The 19844-nt window shown below is 41.3% G+C and overlaps 1 protein-coding gene across 18 annotated transcripts in view; it reads left to right on the forward strand.

Annotated features, from left to right (window-relative positions):
* Positions 1 to 19844, forward strand: part of JAKMIP3 (Janus kinase and microtubule interacting protein 3) — a 106817-nt gene that overhangs the window by 72602 nt on the left and 14371 nt on the right. For 7 of the 18 annotated variants that reach the window (XM_083443488.1, XM_083443498.1, XM_083443500.1 and 4 more), the window contains 9 exons: positions 2942 to 3040; positions 3144 to 3203; positions 4550 to 4615; positions 6125 to 6193; positions 6287 to 6364; positions 9450 to 9653; positions 10178 to 10243; positions 12145 to 12186; positions 13802 to 15000. In XM_083443488.1, the coding sequence (XP_083299614.1) occupies positions 2942 to 3040; positions 3144 to 3203; positions 4550 to 4615; positions 6125 to 6193; positions 6287 to 6364; positions 9450 to 9653; positions 10178 to 10243; positions 12145 to 12186; positions 13802 to 13846 (729 nt within the window). In that variant the 3' untranslated portion in view covers positions 13847 to 15000. Of the gene's footprint in view, positions 1 to 2941; positions 3041 to 3143; positions 3204 to 4549; positions 4616 to 6124; positions 6194 to 6286; positions 6365 to 9449; positions 9654 to 10177; positions 10244 to 12113; positions 12187 to 13801; positions 15001 to 19844 lie in introns of all 18 variants that reach the window. The other 11 variants (XM_083443502.1, XM_083443504.1, XM_083443494.1 and 8 more) reach the window with 4 other exon arrangements.

A 19844-nucleotide genomic window follows, 5' to 3' on the forward strand; every position in this document is an offset into this window, starting at 1 on the left:
AAACTGAGCAATCGGCAACAAACACCAGTGTAACTACAGTGGGTTCTTTCATGAAGCAAGAGTGACAGATCTGTGCTGCATGTCAGCGGCAATCATTTGGTGGCAAATATTACAGAACATCTGCCTTTGTGCCGAGTCAGATGGCATCGCAGTGTCAGAAGAGCTTTGGAGATAATGTACAAGTAACTAAGGCATGCCAAGCATCACTTCCATCATGCTCTCCCTTGGTCGATCCTGCACCACCTTTTGCTACATCTGCAGATGTAATAGTAGTGACTTGCTGTAATGCAGCACCATGAATGATAGTGTGAGTCTGCTCAACATGCAAGCTGAACACCCCCTGGTTGTGACATGATGCTACTGCAGTGATCCTTTTAATCAAAACCCCAGGCTGTGTGCACAATATACATTAATGTGGCATTTCCCACCCACCCCAAATAATTATAGGAACTGCAGTTTTCAAAGAGTGCTGAGAATTGTAGCTTTGTGAAGGGTGAACTACAGTTTCCAGGTTTCTTGTGGTGAAGGCATGTGCTTTAAATGTGTGGTATGCCTGCAGCCAAAGCCGACCATTCTCTAGCTCTACAGCAACACGCTGAAATCTTAGCCTGTTTAATAATGCCTTATGATGTGGAAAAGTACTGTTCAAACCTTCAGAAGTGTGGGTAAAAATAGTGATAGTTCAGTTATAAAGAGCACATAAGCAGACAAAGGGAAATGGAGGTTAGATGGACAAAGAAACAAAGCCATGTTAACTGTTGGTCCTGGATCATACAGCTTATTATTTATAGTATTTTATAGTCTGGGTTTTGGGGGGATTTTTCTATTTAAAATTGTTTTTATTTGCTAGTTTTTAAATATCATCTGCACTGTATATTGAATTGTTGTACATTGACAACAGCCCTTGAATCTTTGTTGTTTTAGAGTCTGGCTCCTTACTATAATCTACTTTGAGATGTTTTATATATAGGGAGTGATCTATATGTTTACTAAATAAATTAACCCAACGCAGATGCTTTGTGGACTCCGCACATCAACAGGATGCAATATTCACCTGCATTATCTTAATTAGAAAGTGTAGGAAGATATTAAAAACACCATACTTCTTTTATACTAGGAGAAAAAATATAACATTGAAAAGTTTAAAGGGGAGCTGAATGGTAGAAAAATGCATGTTTTGCATACAAAAGTTCCAAGGTTTAATCATGGGCATTTCCAGTTCAAAAGAGCAAGTAGCAGCTCTTGGAAAATACCTTTGTCTAGGTCCTTTGAGGGGAGATGGAAGGATCTGCCAATTTTGATTCTTTCCATTTCTCATTTTCCCAATCTTAAATTCAGTTTTCCATGTTTTGCAGCCATTTCTGGTTTGTTTTTTTAAAAACTTTATGAAAATTCAGCAGCATTTTAGTGAAAATTTCTCTGAATAAAATTTCACCTAATGTATACGTTGTTGTTGTTTTTTGCTAGCAATTCCCCCTGATATCATTTTTATGCTTACTTTCTCCTTTACCCCCTAGCATATGCATTTTTGTGAACATTTTGTTCCGTTGAAGAATTTTTTTCATCGCAAAATTCAGATAGGTGCAACTTTTGAAGGATAGCTGTGTTTTGGTTCACATATTGTTTCAGAAAGTGTGAGTTTGATAGATTTAGCTTTAAATACACAGTGAATCAAATTTCTCTGCCATCCATACTGGAGAGGCACTGCTAGTCAGAGTAGAACACTGGGCTTGACAAACAAATCGTATCATCAGGTATAGTGCCACTTCCAAAGGCCTTGTCTCTCCCTAGCAGCCCAGAATTGAATTTATGTCACATATTTCTCTATTATGCTTCCCATCACCGCTGTGCATGCACAGTGTTGAATGACTGGTAAGGAACAGTCCATTTGTTTGTGCACTTCTGACAGAGCAGAGTGACCAAGACACTCCTTAAGCCCATATTAGCTAAGGTGAGTTTGGATTTGGATTTTTTATCCCGCCTTTCACTCCCTTTAAGGAGACTCAAAGTGGCTAACATTCTCCTTTCCCTTCCTCCCCCACAACAAACACTCTGTGAGGTGAGCGGGGCTGAGAGACTTCAAGGAAGTGTGACTGGCCCAAGGTCACCCAGCAGCTGCATGTGGAGGAGCGGAGACGCGAACCCGGTTCCCCAGATTACAAGACTACCGCTCTCAACCACTACACCACACTGGCTCTCTTCTCTACATGTGTTAGTTGAGGACCAGGCAACTTCCAGAATATTTTTGCAAAATAATGACTGGAGACAAAAGAGTTTTGGGATTTCCATTAAAATATATATAGAAACTCAAATTTGTGGTTTTTTTATTACTGAAAATGCAACGGATGAGATGCTTGGATTTCCCCGTTTGTCTTTGCATATTCTCGCTATCCAATGTTTGCTGTATGCCCGAGTTTCAGAAACTCTAAGAAGGAGTTTCTTAGATTAAAGGTTCTGCAATGAACAATAATTTTTTGCCTGTACCATTTATACACCACATTTGTACTATTACATCACACCATCACACCCCTTAGATCATGGATAGGCAAACGAACGCCCAGGGGCCTGATCCGGCCCAATTGCCTTCTAAATCTGTCCCGCGGACGGTCCGGGAATCAGCATGAGTAGAATGTGTGCTTTTATTTAAAATGCATCTCTGGGTTATTTGTGCGGCATAGGAATTCATTCATTTTTCTTTCTTTCAAAATATAGTCCGGCCCCCCTACAAGGTCTAAGGGAAAGTGGACCAGCTCTTGCTGAAAAAGTTTGCTGACCCTGCCTTAGATATATCTCAAAGTAGCCAATGCTTCTCCTTCTATACAGATTCCAAATGATTGACAGTCACCTTCTTACATATTTGGCTTACGTATGGTTTATATTTATGAAAGCTCATTCTTAATTAAGCTGATAAGAAAGCAACACAGTTTTGGTTTGATTACAGGAGCGAGAAAGAAGATCTCCAGCTATCAATTTTCATCACATTCCTTTTACTGAAGGGAAAAGCCCCCTCCAGGTCTACTGTGAGGCAGAAGGAGTAACAGTAAGTCATTCTTATTTTCTTTTTTCTGTGTTACTGCTTCATCTCAACAAAGCATTGTGCATTTTTCTGATATTCTGTGCCTTGTGTACCTCTCTCTTGTTAGGACATACTAGTAGCAGAGTTGATGAAAAAATTGGACATTTTAGGGGATAACGCCGTAAGTGTATGTTCATTTAATGAATTGTGCATGTTCCTACTAGTATGTTTTGTCCTTTTGTCCAGATAGCATTAAATAACCTCAAGCATCTTTTAATTAGCATCCATTTTTTAAAAAATGCTTTTCTTACATTTTGTTTGGGACAAGTCAATACAGGTCAATATTTGCATGCCCTTTGCTATTATATGCCAATAAGGTCCTTTATGGTTTTTTCCACACCACCTTAATGTTGGCTATTTAATTTTACGCTACTTTTCTTTAAAAAAGCAAAATCAATTCATGAGTGGGCACGCGCTTTCTATTTCCCCCTAACGCTTTCTCGGTCTTTGTTTTTTGCTTCTTTTGACAAGTATTTTAATAATTTTGAGAATTTCAGTCTGTCAAACAAAATAGAGCCTAAGGTGAACTAAATTTAAATTATTTCTTTAAAAAATGGTACAAAATTGTGCTACATAAATTCTTATTTCCTGGTCAAACTCTTTAGCTTACTACTGACCCTGTGCAAGTTACAAGTGAATTCTGCTGGACTGCTTGTTGGTTTATTTGATGATCCGCACAAAGATGGAGCCTGGCTGATTTCATCACTCCCACTGAAATCAGTGGGATTTAAAAGTGCTGGCATTTGCATCTTTGTCATTTGCTGTCTATTTCAGGAGTTGCTGGCACCATGGGGAAGGGCCACTCCACCTACAGCAGCATTGCTGCTACTTACTGGGGGCGGGGGCAAGGCAGTGGTAAGCTTGGGGCTGTGTGGGCACACCAGTGCAAATACTAGACTGGCTCCACTAGCGCAACTGCATGCTGCCAACCCTTCTGCTATTCTGCCCTGCCCTCGTGCCATCCCTGAAAGTGGGAGCAGCGGCACAACACCACCCACTACTGCTGGCTTCTTCTGTACATCATGCTTGTAGATCTGAGTTGCAGTTCTCTTCTGTATACTTACGATTTCTCTAAAGGAGCAGTGTAGAAGACTTTGGCTATGTGTAGAACCTCCCTGTGTGCAAAAAAAAGTGCTCTTTGGGAAGCAGGGCTAGGTCATGTGAGGCATGGAGCTGCTGTATCTCCATAAGTCTTTTTCCTTTTGCTCCATAATATCCAGGTCAGAGAGTGGGGACCTGTGGCCCTCCAGGTGTTGTGGGACACAATTCCCATCTCATCCCTGATCCTTGTCCTTCCTGGCTGGGGCTGGTAGGAACTGAGTCTGACAACAGGTTCTCCCTACTTGATCTAGGAAAACACAGCATGATGCCACCATGCCAAGAGCTGCTCTGCTCTCCTGACATAATTTGGCTATGGCAAAAAGATGAAAAGGCATGTGCTCTGATGACAATTCTGTTTTGTTTTTGCTGCAGAACCTAACGAATGATGAGCAAGTAGTTGTTATACAAGCGCGGACTGTTTTGACACTGGCCGAAAAGGTAATGAACATGGTTCCCCCATCCCATTCTGAGAGCTATTCAGTGAGCACTTTCTCTGATGTAGCACAGTCATGATCAGTGGGAGTATAGTGGTAGGGCTGATATTTTCCCACTCCTCGTCCACCCTGCATTCAAAGCTGTTTCTAAGATGAGGAATGCTTCCATACAGGTGTTTATTGTGAAATTGGTACTTTTCACACATGCAGGTTTTTTGCAGCACCCGCAATGTTATTGGCCTAGAAATGCTAGCTTTGTTTATGCCCCCCCCCCATTTAATTCAGATTTACCCTTTCTGGGGGAAATCAAATAAGTAAAAAAACAAACAACAACAGCCCTGGTACCAATGCCCAATATGCAGTATGTCAACAATTCATTTGAAAATCGAGGAAGCACCCCTGGACTACACATTACTTAGTAGATGCTGGTTGAAATGGCCCCCATGCATTTCTCTTCCCCATGCCACCACCAGAACATGTAGAATAGTGCATCAGAAGGCCATTTCCTGCCTCAAGGCAAAGCATTTTTATACTAGCACTACAATGTGTAGCACATATATTGGGACACTCTTGTTCTTGAGGAAGAGCTACAGAGAATCTTTGAATTGTAGAGTTGGAAGGGAACTTGAGGGTCTTCTAGCCTGGCAAGCCAGGAATCCTGCTCACAGCTGTCCCTGGGTGGGCCTAAATTACCAACCTTCTGGTTAACAGTCAAGGGCAGATGGTGCTGAGACGATGCCCCTAGGGCGACCATTGCCGCTGGCACCTGCGTGATTAAGGCAAAGTAAGCCAAAGAATACCTTGTGAATTGGTTAACATCATAAAAGACCATTTCCATTTGAATGCTATTCATTAGAAATGTCTATGACAGTTGAATTGATACAAGTGGGACCTGTAACGAACGGGCACAGTGTGGAGTCACTCCTGTTCATTGCGCCAGCTTTCAGGGCACTCCATTGCATTCACACACACCCCTCCAATTTCTGTTCCCCTACCTTACAGATATTCAGCATTCTTTGGCCACGAGCATGCTCAGTCCCTGTGAGTTGAGTTCATGTTCTCCAAAGCATGCTGATAGCTCTCTTTTGTCCTTGGTAGCCCCATTTTGACTACATAGCTGTCATAACTTAGCACTTCATTTTGCTGTTCATAATACCCTATGGGCAGCAGTCTTAAGTGCAGTCAAGACAAGGGGTAGGGATCTTTTTTCAGAACAATGGCCACATTCTCACCTGGGCAATCTGAGGTTCCACACTTCTGTTCAACAGCAAATGCAATACTCAGAATATCCTCATTGCATTCTTGGTAATCATTACCATACTCAAGGAACTAGTTGATCATTTTGTTGTTTTTTGTTTGTGGTTTATAAGCTAGCAATATACTGGAGCATCTTCGTTTTGTGTCTAATTGATCAGTAATATGAGAGCAATAATAAAAGAGAACTTCTGACAACTACTCATTTGTCAAATCTGCTTATCTGACTTGGATTTTTTCTCTCATCATGTCTATGTAGTGGCTGCAGCAGATAGAAGTAACAGAATCAGCTCTACAGCAGAAGATGATAGATCTAGAAAATGAAAAGGTAATACAAGAACTTATACAAAAAATTAAAAACGAATCCCACATAGCACATAGAAAAATAGCCAGTATAACCAAAATCTCTTTCCATCTTTAGGAACTATTTAGTAAACAAAAGGGATACTTGGATGATGAACTTGATTACAGGAAGCAGTCCTTAGACCAAGCACATAAGGTAAGTTGAATTCTTGGAAGATTAAATTCTTGGAAGATTCAAACAACCTGAATGAGAGTGACCATTCCATATTCCATCGGCTGATAGAAGCCTTTTAGTTAAAATTGAGTGTTGAAGAACAGATGTTACAGACTCGGTTTCATGACTTTGTGGTAAAGGTCCCCAGCCACCCGCCCCTCCCTCACCTGCCTTTGCTCTCCGGCTGGGCCAGGTTTCTGGAGCGGGGCTGGCAGTCCTTTACTTTTTTACAGAAACAAAACGCAACAGAGCTGGTAAATGCTGCCACCACTCCCTTGACTCGGGGGTACCTGGAGACACAGTCCAAGGGAGAAGACTTATGCTCCTTTGTTACCAGTTGCCCCCACTCTACAAGTTGCTTCCACAAACTTGCAGGCAGAAATTCGTTAGGTAAAGCATAACCAAGAAGTCAGGCTTTGGACTTAGCTTTTCCCTCAGATAGGCACATAGTACAAGAGAAAGTTTCTTTCTGAAACAGGACGACTGCTAGCAAGGTGGTATGCTAACAGCCGGGCGGATTTGCAGGTTGCAGAGCGCGCCTTTCTCAGCCATTCTTAGGATCTTTATTCACAAATCTCACGTGGAACCAGAACCCAGACCCAATCACAATTCTTGATTACATTCAAATTCACCAATGACCAGCTTATGGGCTAATAATTTTAACTTGTGACAGCTGAGCTCATTAAGTTCCCAGAACCGGGATCAAAAGATTTCCTCCCTTCTGTAGATGTTTGACAGATGCACATTCCCAGGTAATTAAAAATACTGATAACCACACCATGTAAGTCTGAATAGTTGGAGCCCCAGGTGTCAGGACTCCAAATCAACTGGAGAATTTCCTTCCTAGATAAGCCTTTCACACCCTAGGAGTCTGTTGGTCTGCAAGGTTAAAGCAACAAGACCTCTTTCCCATAATTCTTGTGGCTTGCTGGTTTCCCACAAGACCTCGCTCTTTACTTGACCAAAGAACAGCTTATTTGAAATGTACTAACTTTACTACAGACTTAATGGAGCATTTCATCCAAAATAAGTCCCAGTTACTCTCTGATTGTGTCATGAGTCTTCAAAGAATTATGATCAACTTAGTGCTAAGGAATAGGGGATACTGCTTTAACAAACTACTCTTTGTTTTAGGAACTCCATTGCTGCTACAATTTCTCTTAAGAAAAATGCCGGATTTTTAACTAAGGCACTTTGCAAATGCCCTTTCATGTTAAGAAGAGACAGTGATTCTGAGTACATGGTGAAAGAGATCATGAGAGTTGGTTTGGTACAAAAAGCAGGGCAGGGTTTCCCCCCTGGCATTAAGACAAAATGAAAGGGAAAGTTTTCCATACTTAATTTATGTATTCCACTCTGCTTTCAAAGGTACAAAAGTTGGATCAGTAAGAATGTTGGCAACAAGAAGTTTATCGCTGCAAGTCTGAGAAGTGTCCATTGATAGAGGGACATAACATAGCTGATTAACCCTCTGTGCTCCCTCTTTCTAGCACAGAGACTCAGGTTATCATGCTTCTACATTATTATGCGCACATAACAATATATCAGGGATTATGAACTGATGTGTGAAATGAAAGCTCCCTGCAGACTTTGCCTAACGCACAGAAGGGATTTCTGCCTTATCTTAGACAGGGCAACACCACAGAACATTCTCTGTATTATTGTCGGAGACGTGGCAGAAATATGGAAATCATTTCATATCAAACACATTCCACCCACACCTTTAAAAGTGAGAGGAAGAGGCTTATCCAGAATACTCCGAGGACTTTTATTCCTCACGAATAAAAGGCTCTCCCTGCTATCTTTGCATATTCCAGTGAATCTATCTAGTGGGTGGTGGCTGATGACAAGCAGTCATGGAGGCATTTGTTGTTTTCTATGACCTAGTGCTGCTTGTTCAACAATGCATGTCCATTTAAATAAAAATAGAATGATTAGGAGTTTAACTGGAAGTACTCAATTTAGGCAGACATGGCATGACCCAACTACCCATCACTCTTGCACATCTATATCAGCAGCTAAGTAAGACTTTGATGTGCAAAATGGATCTCCTTCTTGCACTCAGACACTATGTTGTCTCCAGAGCTTCCCCCCCCCCCATTTCCATTGAATTTATTTCTGTTGTCATTTCATTTATGAATCTCCTTTTTCATAATATGTCTCAAGGTGATCTGCAGTCATAAAATAAAATAAATAATCAGTGGAAGTAGTTTTTAAACCGTACAGAACTGCCCCCGAAAACAGATTTTAAAACAATGGAAAGTGAACATTTAAGGCAGAGACCTTTTCACCCTGCTGGAAAAGCTTGTTGAAACAAAAATGGCCTATGTTGTTTCCACAAAGCACAAACGGTGTGTGCCTGGGGATGCTGTTCCACAGAGCAGGGGCAGCCACACTGAAAACTCTGCCCCAAGTTTCTGTGGAGTGGGCTTCTGATCTCTTTGGAACCTTGAGAAGAAATTTTATGACAAACCACAGTAACCTACTGGGTATAAAGGGGTAAGCGGTTTCCTCAAGTAACTTGGAGCTGAGCTGCATATGTTTGTGCCTTCCATGTCGGTACCAACACCTTGAACTTGACATGGTATCAGACTGGCAGCCAGTGCAATTCCTTCAAGCAAGGCGTGATATGCTGGTGTTGGTTTGCTTTCACAATCAATCTGTCGACCATGTTTTGCACTAGCTATTGAAATCTCCCTCTTCACCACACCTTACACAATGGATATTTCAGACCCACTTTCATGCTAGACTCAGGGTACTTCCAAACGGGGGCTGAATATTGCACAAAGGACTTTCAGTTATCAGAAAAAGAGTTTTGGCAGCTGGTTTTCTTTTTTAAAAAACTTAGCAGATTTTCCACAGAAAGGGCAAAACCAGATTAAATTAGTTATGAACAGGGTCTGATATTTGGGTGGCGATGCTATTGTACGAGGTGAATGAAAACTGGCTTTTGTAACACAATAAGCACCCACAGAAAAGGAATAAAAGGCCACACAGCAAGTATTCCAAGAGTGTAATGCAAATAACAAGCCTCACAGTGAACAAATCATTTTCCCTTTTCATTTAGCACATTTTAGAATTGGAAGCCATGCTTTACGATGCCCTGCAGCAGGAAGCGGGAGCCAAAATGTCCGAAATCCTCTCAGAGGACGAAAGAGAGAAGCTGAAGAACGCTGTGGAACAATGGAAGCGTCAGGTGATGAGCGAGCTCCGTGAAAGGGACGCCCAGATCCTCCGTGAACGAATGGAGCACATTCAGCATGCGCAACAGGTATGTTTTGGGCAGGAGGAAATGTTCCAATGCTTCTGAATTCCCCTTGCTGGAAACCATAGGAGAGGAGAGTGTCATTGCGCTTGTGTCCAGCTTGCAGGTTTCACACAGGCATCTGGGTGGCCACAGGTTGCTGAACTATATGGGCCCACTGGCCAGATCCAACAGGACGTTTCTTATGTTCCTATGTTGAAGAAGCTCCCTCAAGCAGAGGAAAACCTGTGAAAGAGGTGCACTGGCTTTTCATTGCACCCGAGTTTCTTCCGCACTGTTATATAGCAACAACTCAGGACCAAGTTACTTGAAAGACTGTCTGCAGCCACAGACCTGTAAGTTCATTCATGTGAACCAAGGCTCTGGAGGTATTGTGAACTTTATCAGAATTCTGTACATATCCAAGGAGTCAGAGATGTCTGCATCACAGCCCCTGGCTAAGCCCCTTCCTGAAGTGTTTGAAAAATTGTTCTGGTTAAAATCTTACCCACCAGTATGGTAGTATTCATGCAGAATTTTACTTTTCACAGAGAATTAAAGAGCTAGAAGAAAGAATCGAAGCTCAAAAAAGACAAATAAAGGAATTAGAAGAAAAGGTATGTATAGTAAGGACAACCCTGAAATATGTGAATAATAAGGTGTGCCTATTGCAGTAGGATTTGTATATAACTATTTGCAACAGCCTCATTTAATGATCTGGTTGGACAGAGGAATTGCCTTGATCATTACCTGCTCAGTCACAAGTGTTATTAAGAACATTCATACGGGGTTGTAGAAAAGGGATGGTTTCTTACTCAATTGGCATTTTGGCTTCTGGAAGTCAAATCATGATTCTTCAAGCATGAATATGTTTTCATATAATTTATTTCATTCTAGTTTATGTATGTAGTAGTTATGGTATTGGCCTAGGACTTGGGATACAATGGTTTAAATCCCCACTCAACCATGGAGTTCTCTGGGTGACCTTGGGGCAGTCAATCTCTCTCAGCCTAATCAACCTCTGTTGATTTGGACTGTTGTCAAGCTAAAATGGGGTGGTGCTAGTTGTGGTGGGAAGAACGCTGTATGCCACACTGAGTTCCTTGGAGGAAAGGCAGGATATTCATATAATGAAATTCCCAGAATTCCTTTAAATATGTAGGGTGGATGCGGCCTCAGGGAAAGAACAGGTAGGAAGGCAACAGCCAGGAGACAATGGGCTATATCCAATGTAGCACTACGTTGAAGCCATTTAGTGGTATGCTTGTTCCACTGGCAAAGTGTTTGGTGCCAGAGGAGCATGGCTGTGCAAGAGGACATAAGAGCAGCCCTTACCCATCCCACCTGCCAAATCTGGCCCACAGGGAGTAAAAGAGATTTTCCCCTGCTGTGGAGAAACAACAAAAGTTAAAGGAGTTCTGTATTCGACTTGCAGTAGCGCCAAGGGGCTCACGTTCTTGTCATGATGTAACATTCATGAGTTAGTGAATTTTATTTGGGGGGGGAAATAAGAACCAATGAAAAGGGCAAGGAATATGCCCATGTGAGAAGGGGCCCCAGTAAATTCAGTGAAGCTTACTTCTCAACAGACATTTATAGGACTGCATCGTTAAAAATATAACTGTGCTATCCAGATACTAGACTTTCCCTGCTGCTAAAGGGATTAAAATCACAGAGAGCATGAAATTTTAACTTGACATTGAATTGAGGAAGACGGCAGAGGGAAACCCAGCCAGAGGAGCAGGGTATAAATAAATAAATAAATAAATAAATAATAATAATAATAATAATAATAATAATTATTATATCTGTATACTTTGATGAAAAGTTGAAATGCAGCCATAAATTTCCCTTTTCACGTTACATTATCAAACAATCTTTATTATGGTCAGAAACCAGACAACAGAAATAACAATAGTAACATGTATAACTACAATAGCACCAAGGGGCAGAAGCAATACACAAAATCCATAATCTCACATATAACTCATTTACATTAAAAGTTACAAACCAGCAGCTAAAGGCAGTAATCCAGAGACATTGCAGCAACAATTATGGGAAATTATGTGGAAGGAGAACTAAAGATTCATTTAACTTGTTTTCCCATCATTTTCTGAACCTCTTGGGTTCCAGTTTCAAGCCTCTATCTCTCAGCCTTTCCCAACCTGACGCCCTCCAGATGTTTTGGTATCCAATCCAATTAGCCCCAGTCTTTGTGGCTGATGGTCAGGCAGCAATGATCAGAATTGTGGTTGAAAACTTCTGGAAGGCACCAAGTTGAGAATGTCTGTTCTATACTGTTCATGGGCATGAAATGTATGGAAATGCTGATCAATTTGGAACTATGCCCTATTGCTGCTTATTTCATCTCTTTTTCCACAGACTGTTGTGCTTTGCTCTTATCTCGAGTTGTTGCTCGTTTCTCACTAGGCTTACTGTAATTTCTTTTTCTCTCTTTCCTTTCCCTTGTTTCCCCCCCATTTTTAGTTTTTATTTTTGTTTTTATTTTTCTCTTTAGCTTTCATTCTTTGGTCATAGTACACCCACACAATGGCAAGAGGTAAGTTTCTTGTTTTCCAGTTCTCTCTTTCTCCTCTGCTTCCTGCTACACTCTGGTTCTGTCGTCTCACAAAGCCGGTGTCAGAGACTGGGCAGAGGAGGAATGGTAGAGACCGCCTCCCTAGCCTGTCCCTTCCAGAGAAGAAGACAGTTCAGAATTACAAGAGGGGTTTGAGGGAGATCACAGCTCAGAGGCAGATGAGGGGGAAAGCTGGGAAATAATGGGAGAGGAAGAAGACGCACCAGAGGGGAGATAGCCGACAGACATAATATCTTTAGAAAGCATTCCAGAGCCCCCTCTTTCAGAACCCAGCAGGCATTGAAAGTAGGAGAGCAGAAAGCTCAGAGGCAGAAGGCACATTTTCAGGACCCATAGTGATGTCGCATAATAAGAAAGTGGGAGGGGGGTGGTGGCTCACTCGGAGCAACGCCATTACCCCAGGTGTCTGCATTTCTAAGCCTCTCTCTATGTATATTGAATAAACAGCATTGGTAAGAACTTTCCTTGTCTAATCCATTCCTGGCAACCTCCTGTGGGGGGCTCGATCCTGTGACACTTGACAGCCAGCTATGTAAAGCTGTATGTGATCTTGTATAGCCCGGACTCACCCCGGTTGGCTTGCCAAAGAATCTGAAAGGCAAGGTGATGCTGTGCTTTCTAGATGACCTGGTGGACTTGGCTTTCAGACTAGAAATTCCAGAGCAGAAAAAAATTGTACTTAAATACTGAATTCAAGACTTCCCTAGAAAAAGTGAAGAAGACGAAATACCTTATCTGCTCAAAGAATGACTGTATGTTCATTTATGCTTTAGTCCAAGAAACAGTTATCTGGGAGCAAGTCCCATTGAACAAAGGGATGGATTCAGCTAAATAATTGTATTGCAATGGGGCTTCCTTCCCTCCCCGCCCACCCACCACCATATGTCCATGCACCTCCCCTAAATCAACTCTGGGATATAAGGAGAACCCAAAAATAGTATATGGGAAAGGAGAGGGGAAATGGTTTCATCAGAAATGCTTACCGATGGAAAAATGGTAATAGTGCTGTGCTGAATTCCTCCCATAGCCCTAGGAACCTGGGAGTAAGCCTTACTGGACGCCATTAGATTTTCTTCTAAGTATATATGCACGGGATTGTGCCATCAGTGTCTTAAATAACTTTAACAAAAATAGGCATTCATATTCAGAAATCAAATGACCAGTGCATGTATCATCCAATATGCTCCAGCTTGCTTTTTACTGAGTGCTTTGTTCAAATATTATTTTTTTAAAGCCCAATACATCAGTGATTAGCCCACCCCTGTGGTACATCCTGTGCCCAGATGGGAGCAGTGGGGCATCACAGCTGAGCCTGGGGCAGAAACAGTTGGCTCCTCATCCTGTTCCTATAGGGTCCTCCTCAGCTGTGAAATTGCTGCCTTCTCCCTTCATCTTCCCCATCACTTGGACACATTGGGTCTCTCCCCCCCCCCAGTAAGTTTATCTGAGGCCAAGGAAGTTCAACTGAAATGTGACCCAAAGGAGTGGGGTATGTGTTTGAGACACACAGAGGTCTTGTTTCATACTACCTTTATAAGTAACTTAGCTTCTATTGTATATATATTTTTTCTTTCAGCCCAGAGAGAAATCTAGGAAATCTGTCTCATATGGAACAATATAACAATGGTAGCCAGTGCTGGAAAGGAAAGAGACATTGCCCTTTCAAGAAACTAGGCTGTGTACTGTATTCGGACATTAAAGACTGGAGATCTGCTCTTTTTGACCATTTTTATAAAGAACAACTTGTGTGGATTTTATTTTGGAGTGAAGTCTGATCTTCTGATAAGTGTAACTGTGTAACTTTTTACAAACTAGTATTAGAATTGTCAAAGAAGAAAGCCAAAAAACAAACAAACCCCCAATTGATGAACAACTACTGGCTTCTCTCTAAGGGAAGCCTTGACTTTGCTGCTCAAAAACAACTTCAGCTTTACATGAAAAGCAGTAAACTCATTCAGATGAAGTGGATATATTTTGGTTCCCTGCTAAGCAGGCAGTAAACTGCTTCTGTAAAGAAGTGAACATGTCCTGTTTTGTACTTCGGTCCTTTGTACTGTTATTCATAGTTGCTTAAATACATGTCTTGAAGGAAGATTCTCAGAGAACTCCAGGCTGGCGAAAATATGAATGGCTGAATGGCTGAACGACAACAAAAACGGTACTGTATTTCAAAGTGTTTTTTAACCAATAGAAATGGGGAACTACACGCAATTGTATTTGGTGGTGATCATTTAAGAAATACATGTTTCATTCCCATTACACATGAAATCATTTATATGAAACTATTCCCAGGCATTAAAATGGGGGGCGGGAGAGAGATTTGTTCTAAAATTTCATTGAAGTTTGTCTACAGCACTAGTAGAAAAATAGCACCATGATTAAGGTGTAATGCACTTGAATTCCTGGATGAAATGAAGCCACCAACATCAGCGTACGGGGAAACTGAAGTGGGATTGAAATAAGAAATTGAAAGTTGCTTGGATCTGTAAGGTCTGTCATGGAAAAATCTCTGAGAACGTTAACTTACTATCATGAGAAAGCACAAGATCTCTTGGCTTGAATGTTGGTGGAAGTGTCACCTGAGAAGCGAAGAAACCGAAAGGATGCAAAACAATGCACATAAAATTGCCAAGAGAAAAAGCAACCAATACTGGATATACAAAAAGGCCTATACAGATATATTCTAAGATGAAGAAAAGAAGAGGAGAGAAGAGGACAGAGTCAAAACACCAAATTTCCTGGAAATAAATTTGAAGTTCAAGGAGTTGCCCAAAGGTGAGAAGCTGATATTTTATGTACTCATTCACCACCTTACAAGCAAGCATTCTAATGGCCTATTCCTTATGCAAACCAATGTTGTTAAATACTCAGTGGTTATCTAAAACCCATAACTATTTTTGTTTGGTTGGCTTATTTCATGCATTAACTGTCTTCCAGTGGAGGCTATTTTTTCTCCAGCTGAATTCTGAATCTTTAGGAAATTAGATAGATATATGTAAATATTAAGTACTAGGTGTCATGGCCCGGCTTGTGTTGCTTGCCAATGCTGCTTGCCACCCATGCATCACCAAACTCCACCCCACCCCAAGGCTATTCTTTGGAGATGTGAAGTCTTGGATTCCAGTCAAAAAAACTGCTTTCAAACAAATGAGATAGCCTAAACTGCAATGAGTTAAAACGGATTAAGAAGATAGCGCACTTAAGTACAATCTTTCCTAATGATATTGACTTAAAAGTAACTTCCACCCATTATTTCCTTGCTTCAGGAAGTAAGCACTGTGGCATTGCAGCCCAATTCTAGTCATGTTTATTCAGATGTAAGTCCCACTGATTTCAGTGGGACTTACTCCCACATAAGATTGCATAGGACCACAGCCTAAATGCAGCTTGGCTTGTGTGGCAGATCCCACTAAATTTCCATTGGGCTAAACTAGCTCAAAGGCAAATATGTTGGTTGAAGTTGTTCCCACCAAAAATCACAAATCCAGTAGCATTTCTTGAAGTTCCTTGGATGCCAGCAGAGCAGCTGTTTTCTTCACTTAGGAGATGATCCCAAGCATATTTGATTACTGTATAAGAAAGTAATGCCAAAAGCAACAGATTCATTTTAGAGTTACATGTATTTATTTCCCATTCTACAGTCATCCACTTGAGGGCGCTCCAACCAATAATATGTGTCGTGTAGTGTTAAATCTCATTATCTCATATTTAAAGGGTTTGGTAGATGCTACACACCAAGTTGCAGCGGTATTCCCAGGACTGCATCTGTTCAGTTCTAGCCAGTCAGTATTCCCTCCTCCATAATAGTCCTTTTCTATTCCCTTCCCCCATTTCCTTTTATTTTTCATTTGCATTTAATATTATGTAGCTACTGAGCATGCTCAGTCCTTATCCGTGCGATAAGCTATTGGTTATACTTTGGTAGAGGAGACACTGGAGTTTAGGTCAAGCATTCATCAAATTTAATTTACAACACAATTCCATACAAATATTACTCAGCAGTAAGTCCCACTAAGTTCCATGATACTTCCAAGTAAGTGTGTGCAATATTTCAGCCTGTTTAAATAAATGTACATGCTATTCATCTAGAATATAGATACATTTTGACATTTTTTCCCCAAGTTTCATGTTATAAAATGTGGCAAGGTTTACAATTTAGTAGACGAAAGCCACTTCTTGAAAGTAAAGATTATCTTTTGTAATATTATATGGTTAATAACTGGGGAACCTGAACTATAGAGTATTCTGTTACTTTACCAAACTTAATTCAGCTTGAAATCCCATTGTGAAAAACCTATACAGTGGTACCTCAGGTTAAGTACTTAATTCGTTCTGGAGGTCCGTTCTTAACCTGAAACTGTTCTTAACCTGAAGCACCACTTTAGCTAATGGGGCCTCCTGCTGCTGCTGCACCACCAGAGCCCAATTTCTGTTCTCAACCTGAAGCACTATTTCTGGGTTAGCAGAGTGTGTAACCTGAAGCATATGTAACCTGAGGTACTGCTGTATTTAAAAGATCCATTGACCATCACATGGGCTCTATTTGTTTGTCACAGTAAACCTAGCTTGGGACGCGGGTGGCGCTGTGGGTAAAAGCCTCAGCGCCTAGGGCTTGCCGATTGAAAGGTCGCGGTTCGAATCCCCGCGGCGGGGTGTGCTCCCATTGCTCGGTCCCAGCACCTGCCAACCTAGCAGTTCGAAAGCACCCCCGGGGGCAAGTAGATAAATAGGGACCGCTTACTAGCGGGAAGGTAAACGGCATTCCATGTGCGGCTCTGGCTCGCCAGAGTAGCGATGTCACGCTGGCCACGTGACCCGGAAGTGTCTTCGGACAGCGCTGGCCCCCGGCCTCTTGAGTGAGATTGGCGCACAACCCTAGAGTCTGTCAAGACTGGCCCGTACGGGCAGGGGTACCTTTACCTAAACCTAGCTAACCATCAGGTGTGGGTGAGGGGAAACTTTGGCCCTCCAGATATTATTGAACTGCAGGTATTATTGAACTGCAATTCCCATCATCCATGATCATGTTTGTTGGGGCTGATGGGCATTGTAGTTCAGCAACATCTGGAGATCCAAATGCTCCCCACACCTGGTTTACCTTGAAAATGCCTGTCTGGGCTGCCTTCCTCCTCATTCCTAGTATGTGACCAAAACACAATCCCTGGCTTAACATTACATCCAAACCAGGGGTTGTGATTTGTTTCATTCCAGATAAACCGTGATTGCTAAATCAAGAACAAATGCTGACTTACCACCATTGTTTATTTGGAGTGACACAATGCTATCTCATGTTTCAAGGTTTGCTTCTTCCCAATACAAGAAGGGAGGAGTTAAGAGGCTGCAATCTCCTCATGTCCAGTAAACGATGGTTTGCGGCTTACTGTGATGTGCAAAGGTGGTCGTTGTGATTAACAGAGCACTTTGGGCTTCTCTTAGCTGTGTTGCTAATTGCTGACAGGAAAGTGGATATGGTTTCAGACTGAAATGCTAGATATATTCTAACCTTTTTCAAATGACTACTTCATTTAAAAAATGTGTTTGAAGATTTTATGCATAAATGAATATGGCAGTGGAGATTAACCCTGAGCAAACAACAACAACAACAACAAAAAGCCTGAACATTTACAAGCACGGGATGTCTGGTACTTCTGCTTCAGTGTTCCAGCCATTTTACAGAAGCTGAAATGCTTGGAGTTGACACTGCCAGACTGAATTTACAACCTTCTGTGATGAGATTAGACGAAGTTCCTGAGGCAGGAATAATGACATCATGGTTGGCGCTTGAGCCCAATGTAGCTTTTGTAGCACAGTTGGGAAAATAGGTTGGTTATAGTGAAGTTTCAATTTCTCATTACTGTTTCACTTATTCCCACCGGCAAACAATTTGATAAATTTCCCTGCTGGGCTTTACTAAGCAATTTTTTTAAAAAAAACAAAACCCAAAACCTCTGCTTTATTAAAATGGTCAGTCAAGATGTCAATAGCAAGCAGACCTTCATCAGAGGGCACCTCATCCAGTTGTGTTAAGGAAAAATAAATGGCCTTAGGCAGATAAATCTGAAAACCAAATTTTATGGAAAGTTGAAATGTTTCACTCATTACAGAACTGTTACTTAGTATTAAAAATATAACGCTCTGTTTCAGAGCCAGTACACATTCCAGATTTTCTCTATATGGAAATAATATTTATATATTTAGAAATTTTCTATACTGCTTAACTTTAACAAAAAAAAAAGAAATCCAGGTGTTGTCTGATATACAATAAAACAATGGAATAAGATGGTATAATAGGAAAGCGTGCGTATTAAAATATATCAAAGTTTGTTCACCCCGCAATATGCCTGTATGGATTGTATACATGCAGGCACCAGTAGCTTGGTACAGTGAAAGTCTTAAATGTTGACATTCACATGTGAATGAGGAAAATCTCAGGCATTTTTAAAATAAAGCTTTAAAACTCACAGATGTGAACACTGACCATCACTTAAATGAGACAGTTAGCATTCACTGGTATATGTCCAAGAAGTGGTGAAATACCTATGCAAGAAACATATTTAAAGGACCATTCAGTGGTTCACAAAATTTGCCTGGGACAAACATATACCCATATTTTTGGTACTCAGTTGGTTAGAACATCAAGGTTGCAGGTTTGATCCCTGAATGGGACAGCTGCATATTCCTGCATTGCAGGGGGTTGGACTAGATGATCCTTGTGGTTCCTTCTAACTCATATTATTCTATGAAATGCATCTCTTTTCAGCAGTGACTATTACTGAGCTTTTCAAGTCCGTAAAGTTCTTCTGAGACCCCTTTGCTTCTAGTTAGTGGCATCTTCCTAGACTATAAGGGTTAACCACTTTAATTACCATTTTAAAAAGCCCTTACATCTGTTAAGCTTCTTCACAGCTGTTGCGTTTGAGGCAGTGATAGCGTTTATTGGTAAAGAATTGATTGCTCCCATCTGCCAGCGATTCACTGGGAGGGGCCAGCAGACAAGAGGCCATTGTTTTATAGCGGTCGGTCACATTTGTGTTTGTAGGCTGGGAAGGCTTTGGGAAATGTCTGCAGGCAAGAGAGCCTATCATTTCAAGAAGTACCAAAAGACCAGCCTGTGATGGCTACATAAACCTGCCTGGCTCCTGACAAGGTTCATTGATTAGACAAACCCTGCTTTGATGGAAGTTCCGTTTTTCAAACAGAAGCACATGGCAGGGGCTAAGAGAATGATGGAGCACGGTTGCTTCTGGGAACAATAAAAGGGAAAAGGGTGCTGATCAGCATTGTAGTGACTCAAGCTTCTCCATGAATAATGTTTTTAATGGGCGATGTGTAATTAAGATCAGGTGGATGTATTTTTCAGATAGGAGCATGTGGCATCCATTCTCTTTCATTTAGAGCCCACATAGTCCCACTGAATTGTTACTGAACTTTACTCTCTTTGGGGAATTAATACTACAAGCAACATTTGCATTATTTATCTTATACAGGCTGTTTTAGCACACTAGGTGATTTGTAATTCACATATTCACTATTTATCAGTCAAATAACTTTGTAGTCATTGGGTGGAACCCACAGAAGTGCTCTTACACTAACAGAAGAGCTTTTGATTCAATGGAAGC

This window comes from Podarcis tiliguerta, assembly GCF_965153285.1.
Source record: "Podarcis tiliguerta genome assembly, chromosome: 5".
In the NCBI taxonomy this organism is placed as follows: Eukaryota; Metazoa; Chordata; class Lepidosauria; order Squamata; family Lacertidae; genus Podarcis; species Podarcis tiliguerta.